Genomic DNA, 12,470 nt, shown 5'->3' with positions numbered 1-12,470 from the left:
ATTCTGACCATCAGTACACGTTACTTTATTTTGCCTTATGTGCTTTATTTTCCTTGATACCAGGGAAAACTACATTTTAACTCTCATTTAAATGCGTTTTTATTGCCCTCTTGTGCCCACTTCTCTTTGTTATTTGTTATTATATTGTGTGTGTGTCTTCCAGACTCACTCCCTGATCCACCGACGGGCCGTCCCAGGCAGGCAGAAAGAGTTTGATATCCTCCTGGCGGAACACAAGGGCAGAGCGAAGGAGGGGGCAAAGGAGAAAGAGAAGGAGGGAGGGCAGAGGAGGGAGTCACAGGGGGGCAGTCAGAGCACCCCTGCCAATGACACTACCCCCTCCACCCTGCCCCCCCACTGCCACAATGGCAGAACCGTCTCCACTCTCAAACTGCGGCTGGCTAATGCACACATACCCAGGTAGGGGGCAGCACTGAGGCCAAAGTCAATTTATAGCTTCTATTCATTCAATGGAATCGTATACTTGTTATGATATTTGTTCAATAGAGATGCTGTGTTTGCTTCTCAGGAATTTTAGACCAAAGTTGCATATTTGCAAGACATTGTACTGCACTGTTGGAGCTAGTAACATAAGCATTTTGCTGCACCTGCTATAACACCTGCAAATCTGTGTACGCAACCAATTAACTTTGATTTGATTATTTTTTTAAATCACTCAGTTCAAACTCACACCACTAGGGGGTGATGTAAACTACTGTTGATATCAGAATCCAAGTGAAACAAGGTGATTTTTGACACTTGTTCTTTTTGTAGGTCATGTTAGTGTCAAGTTCGAAACATTTTCTACCTTTCACTTTTTCTCCTCTTTCTTTTTCGCTCTCTCTCTCCCCCTCTGTGTGCAGGGTACCAGGTGGTGGGGGCGCTGCTGTCCTATCCTCCACCCCCGTCCCCCCAGCCTCAACCCAGGAGCCCCCAGCCCCTGTCTGGCAGAGGGCAGGAGAGGACCGGGACGGTCGTTTGTCCAGTTATGAGGGCGACCCAGGAACGCCAGAGGACCCTGACAGAGACATAGACGGAGACCGACCGTCCTGCCACTACTCACCTCACCACCCTCGACCGCTGGCGGTATGTACCCGTACCTTTAGTCAATTAACAGACGCTCTTATCCAGGGTCACTTACAGGAGAAATGTAGGTTAAATGCCTTGTCTACCCAATATTTAACATTAAGGTAGCTATGCGCAAAAATATGTATAATTTGTACGAAGGGTGTGTAAGTAATTGCTAAATTTCAGCTGCTTCTAAAATATCTGTAAACTAATAAACGACTTGTAAATCCTTTATAAAACACCCAGACTGAAATCAACCCTACGCCCCTACCCTAGAGCTAGGAAGATCAACCGAAAACTACCGACACGGACATTGCCCTCTTACCAAAACGCTTCGGTAAATCTGTAATTTTCGGTGAATATGCTACATAACGTTCCTATAGATGTTTTTGTTCTAAAACCATTATTTTGTCAACAGTAATGTCCGTTACTGTACTTTCATTGCAGAAAGCACATTATCTTCCTAGTCCCTGTTTCGCAACTCGGTCTCGCTCCCTTTCCCCACTTTGCGCACCAAGTGAACGGACAGATGCATTCTGGTAAGCACAGGCTTACAACCATTGATCAACATTTCAAAATGTAATTTTGGGGAAAAACAACGTTTTTAAAACGTATTTTTACTGTTAAAAAAATAGGACAGTCTCAGGTTTATGTGAGTATATTTTATCCTCAGCTCTCAATATTGAGGAAATAACACCAATTTACAGACCGAGTATGGAATTGAGATGATGGGCTGACGTAACGTGCCGTTTGCAGTCAATACATCAAGTATACATCAAGTCTATTGATGCCTACCAATGGAAAGTTTTTGTTGAGGCATTACATTTACTGTTAGATCAATTACATGGCTATCCAGCAACAATATCATAAATTTAGGGTTAGCAATATGTGTTTTGAGTTCCTACATCCTCAGGTGGTGTATTTATGTATCATAAAGATGCAGGCAAATGAATCTATAAAAAGCCAAGAAGAAATCGGATCATTCTGGATTCTATTTTGACAGGTTGCACGTCAAAATATCCCACATGCATTCACTGAACATGTTAGATGAGATATTGTAGCTAACTTTCATGTCTGTCTTGGCACTGGCAAAGCCAGTCTAGTCCCCTGCCGCTAATGGAAAGGGACTGTGTATTTATCGTTATCGCGCAAAATGAGTCAATTTATTGTGATGTGGCTTCATGTCATTACACCCAGGTCTCTCCTCCTCTGGCCGGGGCAGGCCGTCATTGTAAATAAGAATTTGTTCTTAACCGACTTGCCTAGTTAAATAAAGGTTACATTTAAAAATGTCAAAAAGTAGGGGTGTAACGATACACATATTCGTACTGAACTGTTCGGTCCGCACTGTGAACACGAATGAATACATACAAATATTACAAAATATAAACACTAAACCTATAGGCTATCAAATCAAATTTTATTTGTCACATACACATGGTTAGCAGATGTTAATGCGAGTGTAGCGAAATGCTTGTGCTTCTAGTCCCGACCATGCAGTAATATCTAACAAGTAATCTAACAATTTCACAACAACTACCTTATACACACAAGTGTAAAGGAATGAATAAGAATATGTACATAAAAATATATGAATGAGTGATGGCCGAACGGCATAGGCAAGATGCAGTAGATGGTATAGAGTACAGTATATACATATGAGATGAGTATTGTAGGGTATGAAAACATTATATAAAGTGGCATAGTTTAAAGTGACAAGTGATACATTTATCACATTTTTAATTATTAAAGTGGCTAGAGATGAGTCAGTATGTTGGCAGCAGCCACTCAATGTTTGTGATGGCTGTTTAACAGTCTGATGGCCTTGAGATGGAAGCTGTTTTTCAGTCTCTCGGTCCCAGCTTTGATGCACCTGTACTGACCTGGCCTTCTGGATGATAGCGGGGTGAACAGGCAGTGGCTCGGGTGGTTGTTGTCCTTGATTATTTTTTTGGCCTTCCTGTGACATCGGGTGGTGTAGGTGTCCTGGAGAGCAGGTAGTTTGCCCCGGTGATGCATTGTGCAGACCTCACTACCCTCTGGAGAGCCTTACGGTTGTGGGCGGAGCAGTTGCCGGTGATACAGCCCGACAGGATGCACTCGATTGTGCATCTGTAAAAGTTTGAGTGGCGTGTTGCGCCTTCTTCACCATGCTGTCTGTGTGGGTGGACCATTTCAGTTTGTCCGTGATGTCTACGCCGAGGAACTTAAAACTCTCCAACCTCTCCACTACTGTCCCGTCGATGTGGATAGGGGGGTGCTCCCTCTGCTGTTTCCTGAAGTCCACGATTATCTTGACGTTGAGTGTGAGGTTATTTTCCTGACACCTCACTCCGAGGGCTCTCACCTCCTCCCTGTAGGCCGTCTCGTCGTTGTTGGTAATCAAGCCTACCACTGTAGTGTCATCTGCAAACTTGATGATTGAGTTGGAGGCGTGCATGGCCACGCAGGCGTGGGTGAACAGGGAGTACAGGAGAGGGCTGAGAACGCACCCTTGTGGGCCCCCAGTGTTGAGGATCAGCGGGGTGGAGATTTTCCTACCCTCACCACCTGGGGGCGGCCTGTCAGGAAGTCCAGGACCCAGTTGCACAGGGCGGGGTCGAGACCCGGGGTCGAGACCCAGGGTCTCGAGCTTAATGACGAGTTTGGAGGGTACTATGGTGTTAAATGCTAAGCTGTAGTCGATGAACAGCATTCTTACATAGGTATTCCTCTTGTCCAGATGGGTTGGGGAAGGTTTTAATAGTTGCTGTGGGTACAACATCACCGATGCACTTGCTAATAAACTCGCTCACCGAATCAGCGTATTCATCAATGTTATTGTCCGACGCTATGCAGAACATATCCCAGTCCATGTGATCGAAGCAGTCTTGAAGCGTGGAATCAGATTGGCCCGACCAGCGTTGAACAGACCTGAGCACGGGCATTTCCTGTTTTAGTTTCTGTCTATAGGCTGGGAGCAACAAAATGGAGTCGTGGTCAGATTTTCCGAAAGGAGGGCGGGGCAGGGCTTTGTATGCGTCGCGGAAGTTAGAGTAACAAGGGTCCAGGTTTTTCCCGCCCGGGTAGCGCATTCGATATGCTGATAAAATTTAGGGAGTCTTGTTTCCAGATTAGCCTTGTTAAAATCCCCAGCTACAATGAATGCAGCCTCAGGATATGTGGTTTCCAGTTTACATAGAGTCCAATGAAGTTCTTTCAGGGACGTCGAGGTGTCTGCTTGCGGGGGAATATACACAGCTGTGATTATAATCGAGGAGAATTCGCTTGGTAGATAATGCAGTTGGCATTTGATTGTAAGGAATTCTAGGTCAGGTGAGCAAAAGGACTTGTTCCTGTATGTTGTTATGATCACACCACGTCTCGTTAATCATAAGGCATACACAGCCGCCCTTCTTCTTACCAGAGAGATGTTTGTTTCTGTCGGCGCGATGCGTGAAGAAACCAGCTGGCTGTACCGACTCCGATAGCGTGTCTCGAGTGAGACATGTTTCCGTGAAACAAAGAACGTTACAGTCTCGGATGTCTCTCTGGAAGGCAACCCTTGCTCGGATTTTGTCTACCTTGTTGTCAAGAGACTGGACATTGGCGAGTAGTATGCTCGGGAGCGGTGCGCGATGTGCCCGTCTACGGAGCCTGACCAGAAGACCGCTTCTTCTGCTCCTCCTGCGGCGCCGTTGTTTTGGGTCGCCTACTGGGATCCGATCCATTGTCCTTGGTGGTGATCCAAATAGAGGATCAGCTTCGTGAAAGTCATTCCTGGTCATAATGTTGGTAAGTTGAAGTTTCTCTTATATCCAATAGTTCCTCCCTGCTGTATGTAATAAAACTGAAGATTTCTTGGGGTAACAGTGTAAGAAATAATACATAAAAAACAAAATAATGCATAGTTTCCTAAGAACGCGAAGCGAGGCGACTATCTCTGTCGGCGCCGGAAGATATGATACGTATGCTGCGTTTACAGGTCTACACCTCTTGAGTAAATCTTAACTGAAAAAATAACATTTCAGGCTATTCCGTTAAAACAAGCTATGCGCACGTTAATCAAAATTAAAGTCTTAATTGGGGCATTTGAAAGTGCTCTTTTCTGAGGCGCTGCCGGGAACTAGTTCTATGGTGGGGTCGATAAACCACAATTGGAGGATCCTCCATTGTTTTAATTTCCCGTTTGGGAACATTTTGGCTTCCTAGTAGATTACAACAGCGATGGAGATAGAGTTGTGGGTAAAACGTTAGCAGTATGTCGCCATGCTCGACGAGAACAGCCTATGCAGCTGCCAACACCTCAAATATGTTGACATCACCTCAGTATACCGCATGCAAGCAGCCCTTGGCAGCTGATTCTGACCTGACCAAACAAATTACAAGAGCGATAGGTAGGCTATGTTTATATTTTTTTTACATTCTTTGGTTTATAGCCGCGGATATGTGCCTATACTCGTTGGTTGAGTATAGAGGGTTGTGAAAGTGCTCGAGCCACGTTACAAACTTCCCTCTTGCACCCATTTCAGCAAACAGGTAGTATCTGCTCTATATAAGCATACAACATTTCAATGAATTGGCACTTACTAAAACAGTAACAGCTCATCGCGTTACCCCCAAGTGGAAGATGCTTCAGAAACGCCCTCTTTATGAGTGTCACAAGTGCGCATCTGGCACTGAAGGATGCAGTGTCATGGTGCATTCGTTACCAAGAGGGAATTTGCCACTCGAACGGCCCTCCAACTGGTAATTACTAGTGAGAAACTCCCGAGCTCCCACTTCTCCCACATACTGACCTTTGACGCCACCTACTAAGGAAATGGCCGCTAACAGCATTTTCAGCAGTTCAATGCAACAACGAAACATTATTTATAAAAAGCAATCTATTAATGTGGATTTGGAACTGTATAACTGTATAATATCTGTACTTTTAGTTTAGCCATTAGCCAATATGCGTTTCTCAATGAGTTCAAATCACATGAATGCATCCAACTGGTAAATTCCCACCTCCCGCATGGTTACAAACGCAGCATCAGAGTGGAAACTTGAGGCCCAACATAACAATCCTGTCACGACAGACAATGCCAGGAACATTGTGAATGGCATTTTAATCTTCCCGCTGTCCCGAAACCGAACCGAACCATGACCCCAAAACCTCAATACGTACCGAACCATGGGTTTGGTGAACCGTTACACCCCTAGCTTGAAGCCATCCATACAGGCTGAATTTGATCTCTGTTCTCCGACTGTGTTAACCCCTCCCTCCGTGTTTCAGTGCTGTGCGTTCAGCAGCAGGCTGATGGGGCGTGGTCACTATGTGTTTGACCGGCGGTGGGACAGGATGAGGCTGGCGTTACACTGCATGGTGGAGAAACATGTCAACGCTCAGATGTGGAGGTGAGGAAAGTGTGCATGTATTGTTGTACCAGTATAAATGATTTGTCGGCCTGTGTTCTGGGGCTCTGGGACCAACTCCAATGTATTTACATCCAGCTTTAGACTTCTGAGATGCTCTATGGAGAAAGTGGGTTCAGCTGTCTTGGGAAGACACACAGAGACTCATAGACACTATTAATAGGTGTGGAATGGCAGATGTTAGTATGTCCTGGATCTGCTGAGGCTCTGGCATAGGACATCAGCAGCCAGCTCATATTCTAGACAGAAATGTCTCTGAACCCCTGTAAATCTACGGGTCAGTATTTCATTATGGCTCTGGTTTTCCTAGCGCGCTGCCTCTGCCTGTCTCTGTCGTCTGCTGTGTTACAGAAAGGTGCCCCTGGCTGCTGAGAGCCCTCCCTCCCCCAGCTCTCTCACCCCTCCTCCCCCCCTTTCCTCCCCCTCCTTCCCTCCCTCCACCAACGGAGCCTTCTCCCTTGGATCCTACTCCACAGCCTTCCCCCAGAATGCATCAGCAACAGGGTTGTTTGGCATCAGGGACCCCTCCCAGCCCCTGGCCCCTGTCTCCGCCCTAGGGAAACCCCGTAACGGCACTTCCACCAAACCCATCAGGCCCCCAGGGGCCACTGGTGGCGCGGCCAAGAAGAGGAGGACCACCCTTCCACCTAGTTCTGACACTCTCAGGGGGAACAACAGCAGCTACCACACTCTGACTCCCACCCCCGTGCTCAGCTCTGGCGTGCCCCCCCTTAGTGGTAGGAGAAAGACCTTAGGACACAGTGCCAGTGAGGTGGGGGTCAGGGCCGAGGACTGGTACTCCAACCCTGACCCAACCACCACCACACCCTACTCCCTCACTACGGACCACCCCAGCCCCCTGCCTCCACCCAGCCCCCTGGCCTACGGAGGAGGGGTGGATGGGAGAAAGAGGAGGAGCCCCAGTGTGTACGGAGGAGGAGGGAAGCCCAGTAAGGTGACCAAAGCAGCAGCAGGGCTGGACGGCATCTTCAGGAGGAACAGCACTGGACTTCTGGCCTCAGGCCCCGAGTCACCTCGACAGGTAAACACACCTTCTAACTCACCTGGTTACTCACATTGTAATTCACCTCACTTGACAGCTTCAAGTTAGCTTGGCTCAAATAGCCTGCCTCATATTTATTTTTGCTGTCATGGATTATACAGATTGATGTCGTTTTTGGATATGGGTTGAGCTTGACTGTCAACTTGAATCTTCCTCCATTTCTTGCCTTCCCTCTGCTCTTCCTCTCCCCCTGTTTCTCTCTTTCCTCTTGCAGTCCAAGTTGCATCATTGACAATAACAGGAGACATGGACAGAATGCTGGGCAGCTGCATGGACTAGAATCTGTGACCTTTGACCCAATGTCAGTACCACAGGGTCCTGCCCTCTTAACAGTGATGTCACCCCGCCCACACATTGATCAGCCAATGGGCGGTTTTGCAGAGGTAGTCTCCATGGATACAGGGTGGAACACTCAAATCAAGACACTCATCATCACAAACTGCCCTGTGAAAAGGGAACCCGCTTTAGTTTGGCATCTTCATCAGCGCTTTACATGCATTTAGACATTTGTTGTTGTAGCTTCCTGTTCCTGTGTGTTCAGGTGACCAGGAAGGAATTCCCATGTCCAAAAACTTCCTCAGACAGACCTGTCTTGACAGCCCCAGCAGACCTCCCTTCCTCACCACACACACCCTTCTCTCCAGCATGCCAGAGTTCAAAGTGCACTTGCTCTCCTCCTCCTGGACTCCAGAGGCTACACAACAACCTGTCTGTCACACAAGGGAAGACTTTATACCGACACTTTCATGAAATGTCTTGCGAAATAGGAAGAATTCAGGTTATCGAGGAATGTTTTGACTATTCGTCTCAAATGTTGCGACACGGTGTCAGGACCTACACCCTAAATGGAAAAACGATGGTGTTTTTTTTTTGTTTTTTTTAAATGTATAATAATTTATAATTTCTTAATTTTCTTACTGACCAGAGTAGAGCTACAAACGTTGAGCAAAATTATATTTGTATGTCAATTTAAAAAGTATTATTATAATCATAGTTATTGTTGAAAATGTGTACATATATTTTATTATTTTTGTATTTATTATTACTCTCCCCTTACTAAAAGAACTGAAGCTGTAGTGTTTTACCCGCCAGGTGACGTGTGCACCGACAGTGTGCTCTTAATATGGTTACTGTGGTTAGTATTTTTAAGGGTCCTCTGCCGGTGGTTCTCCCTTTTCACACTTCTTCCACTGTTTCTATACGATATGTACATTACAGGAAAGTACATCTGGCACCAGCCATCTTCTTTTAATAGCGCTGGGTCCACTGCGGTGTGTTCTTCTGTTCTGTCAGCGATGGACCCTCTGCAGGGACGTCCCTGACACGGGCTGCATCTCAATACTCTTAAGTGGCATCTTCTCCTCGTCTCCTCCTTCGTTTTTTCCCCCCTGATCTGAAAACGACGGCGGTGGTGGTTGCCAGACAGGAGTTTGTACTTCCGTCTAGCGAGTTCTTGCGATAGGAAGTTACTTTGGATTACTTAGAGGCCTATTTCAGAACGGTGGCAGTGCCCCTACTGTTGCATACTGTAGGTGGGGAAGTCTGTTCAGTGGTTGCCTGAAGGTTGAATAATGATTTTTCCAGATCCTCTCTTTTTGCACTTTTTCCTCATATGCCCAGGTCGTTAATCTACTATTTCTATAGATATTTGCTTCCCACCAAGTATGAACTCTGGGGTGTGAATACACGCACAATCAAGACGACTTTGTTTTTGTTTTGTATTTGTAATGAATTTGGGAAATGGTTCTTTTTGTTTTCTTTCACTTTGAAAATGTTGACGGTTTTGTAGATCGGCAGGACAAAATCCAATGTGTTCCCTTTTTAGAGGGAATTGTAAGGCTGCGAAATGCGAAGACTGTGCAAGGGGTGTGTAGACTTTCACTAGGCACTGTATATATTTGTAAAGGTGTTTTGTCAACAACAGTAAATATGAAGACTAGGCCTGTATTCCTTGTGACGTCAATCCCCTCTATAAACCAGTGTAGTGTAGGCTACAGTGTAGGCCAGGGGTACTCAACTCTTACCCAAGAGGTCCGGAGCCTGCTGGTTTTCTGTTATACCTGATCATTCATTGTACCCAGCTGGTGTCCCAGGTCTAAATCAGTCCCTGATTTAGATGGGAACAATGGAAAAAATGCATTGGAACTGGCTTTGAGGTCCAGAGTTGAGTTTGAAAGGTAGGCTATCTGAATCTCAGACAGAATGTGTCTGTCACCATGGCTAAGGGAAATCACAAACACTGTAGGTCTGCCTGTTCCAGGGGGAGGCACAGTGGGGAATGTTTCTATGCCTGCCGTTTGTCTTCAGACCCTGCCTCTGCTGCAGTGCACACTCTTCCAAGTCCTTAGGCCGTCGCCTGCAGCACTCCATATTTCTAGAAGTGCTCATAGGTGAAAGTATTGTCTCTTTTCACCATCTCGGTCAAATATGCTCGCTTTCTGCAAGTGGTCAATGTCGACGTGTAACTTTTCCCAACATAGTATTAGGCCTACATAATATCAGTTTATAACTCCACCAATTACCAGTTACTGTTCGATCACTGAGAATGAACTGCTCTACTGGTTAGTCAGGAGGCACCAATGCCCCTCCAGTCATTTAGGTAAACAAACGGCACGTGACTGACTAGGTATTATTCCTGAATGTTAACTTTGCTTCTCCTCCCCTCGCCATTTTTACTGAGTGTGGAACAGCAAATATGCCATCTAATTCAACTGCCTCAGAGGCTGACGCAAGTTTATCGGGAGTAGCGGAACACTACGGGAAGATCTCAATTGCATACTGCTCTCGTCCTCGCTCCTCGTCTCCTTCTCAAAACCCATTGGATAAGAATGCCAGAGGTTCCCGCCCATCTGATCTTCTCCAACGGGTTGTGAGAATGACGGCAGGAGAGAGGACACGAGGAGAATGCAATTGAGGTCTTCCCTACGTGTTGGTCTGAAATGGCACGCTGTTCCCTGTATTGCACCACTTTTGACCAATGCCCTAATATAAGTGCCCTGGGCAAAACAAGGGCGCTGTATCGGGAATACAGTTAAGTAGTGCACTATAGGGAATGACGCAGACTTGAATAGACTAGTGCTTCAGTGCAGTCTCCTCCTTACTACTCACCCAGGACATGGATCTCTCTCTGGAAGTAAGGCCTTATTTTTGTATTCACTGTAAATAAATCAGAACCAGGTCCTTGTTGAGATCTTACTATGAAATAGTCACTGGTTCACCTTATCAGTCTGTGGTGGCGTCCATCATGTGCTTTCTACTCCTGGGTGACTCTTATCTTGTTGTCCCCATGGTGTTTTGAACACATTTAGATGTGTATTTTCAGGTTTGACTGTTTTGGATTAAAAAATTATATATAAAATAATTTTTTTACCTGCTGTTTTGTCCTGTCCCTTCTTGATGGAATAACTCTACCCAGTTGCATGATTCAGCATAGCAGGATAGCAATTCCATGGGAGAATCTCAATTGCATACTCCTAGCGTCCTCTCCCCTTGCCTCCTCAATACCCATTGGATAAGAAGTCAGAGGTCCCACCCCTCTGACCTTCTCCTCCAATGGGTTTTTAGAAGGAGGAAAGGAGAGGACGCAATTGATGTCTTTGTTTCCCGTGGGGGAAAGATGTACACAATGAATTATGGCTGAAAGAAGGACAGACACCCATACATTTCCATTTACTTGAATTAGTCCTCTGTACACTTGCACAAGTCCATTCCCCTCATTCCTGCACGGGTGGCACTTTAAAGGCCCACCTAATATAAAATGTATGGATTGTGCCATATGGACTGGAACAGTAAGTAAAGAACAAAGGTGGGTGTAGTGCTGACGTTTAGGATATCTTTGAGTCCCCTTGTACACGTGACCACAAACTATCACTTGGTATACAGTCTAGTAGGTGAGCCAGAATCCGTTTTGGAACCGGACCTAATCATTATGTTGGTGAACAAACACTGGCATCTGAGCTGTGTTGAGCAGGGAGCATCCTTCCGTTCATAATATATTAACAAGTCCTGGTGTGTAGGGATAGCTACTATAGAGCTGTATTCATCCTATTCTTCACAGTAGCCTATCCATCCACCTGTAAAAAGTTCTGCGTTATAGACTATGTCTGTGTAGCAACAGGTGCCGCCTCATCGCAAGAATTGGTAGGCTTGCTGGAAGGCCTCATAAGAGCCTTTCCTATTCACTTTTAAAATCATAAGGGAATAGTTCCTAACTACCCACAAGTAGGCCTATTTGTGTGTTGTAAAGTGGTTATTACAGCAACACAAATCGAGAAACCAGCGCTACGAAATGTCAAGAAGATGTCAGTAGGTAAAATGGCAAAGGCGGCTTGCATGTAATTGATGACATAAAAGGTTTCCAACACTATGCAGCATGTCAATGAATTCAGAGGGCTTTCCCCCCCATTGCAAACAGCATTCTTATGATAATGGTTTAATGCTGGTCCTTTGGTTAATTGTCTGGCTGATAGCGGTGGCCACCTTTTGTTGTATTTCTCACTGGGCCTAAAGGACAGGGTCTGGTCTAGGGGATTATAACTCAAGAGATCTACTCAAATACCACAACAACTATATTTTTCAGAAGCCCCAATTTGTAGCCTACGCTAGAAGTTGGTTCCAACTACTTTTAGACTGGTTATTAATACTGTATTATATGGACATAGGCTAAACAATATGAAGGCCTATAATACCTGTTCTACTGAATCTAAAATAATGTCTGAAACACACATCACATTGTGAGAGACCTATGTTTGAATGATTAGCGTAATATTATTGATGTTTATGAGTTAATTAAGCAATAAAGCACGAGGAGGTGTGGTACATGGCCAATATACCACGGCTAAGGGCTGTTCTTAGGCACGACGCATTGCGGAGTGCCTGGACACAGCCCTTAGCCGTGGTATATTGGCCACATTTATTTTTACTTCTCTAATTATGTTGGTAA

At 45.5% G+C, this 12,470-nt stretch overlaps 1 protein-coding gene across 3 annotated transcripts in view; it reads left to right on the top strand.

Annotated features, from left to right (window-relative positions):
• Positions 1-10,902, top strand: part of atxn7l1 (ataxin 7-like 1) — a 28,847-nt gene extending 17,945 nt beyond the window's left edge. For all 3 annotated transcript variants that reach the window (XM_029742820.1, XM_029742819.1, XM_029742821.1), the window contains 5 exons: positions 164-420; positions 864-1,086; positions 6,326-6,447; positions 6,817-7,507; positions 7,743-10,902. In XM_029742820.1, coding sequence (XP_029598680.1) covers positions 164-420; positions 864-1,086; positions 6,326-6,447; positions 6,817-7,507; positions 7,743-7,760 — 1,311 coding nt within the window. In that variant the 3' untranslated portion in view covers positions 7,761-10,902. The remainder of the gene's footprint in view (positions 1-163; positions 421-863; positions 1,087-6,325; positions 6,448-6,816; positions 7,508-7,742) is intronic.
• Positions 10,903-12,470: the final 1,568 nt, after the last annotated feature.

Source organism: Salmo trutta, chromosome 40, assembly GCF_901001165.1.
Source record: "Salmo trutta chromosome 40, fSalTru1.1, whole genome shotgun sequence".
NCBI classification, from domain to species: Eukaryota; Metazoa; Chordata; class Actinopteri; order Salmoniformes; family Salmonidae; genus Salmo; species Salmo trutta.
Note: the sequence above shows the minus strand (reverse complement) of the source record. Positions and strands in the feature narration are given on the sequence as shown.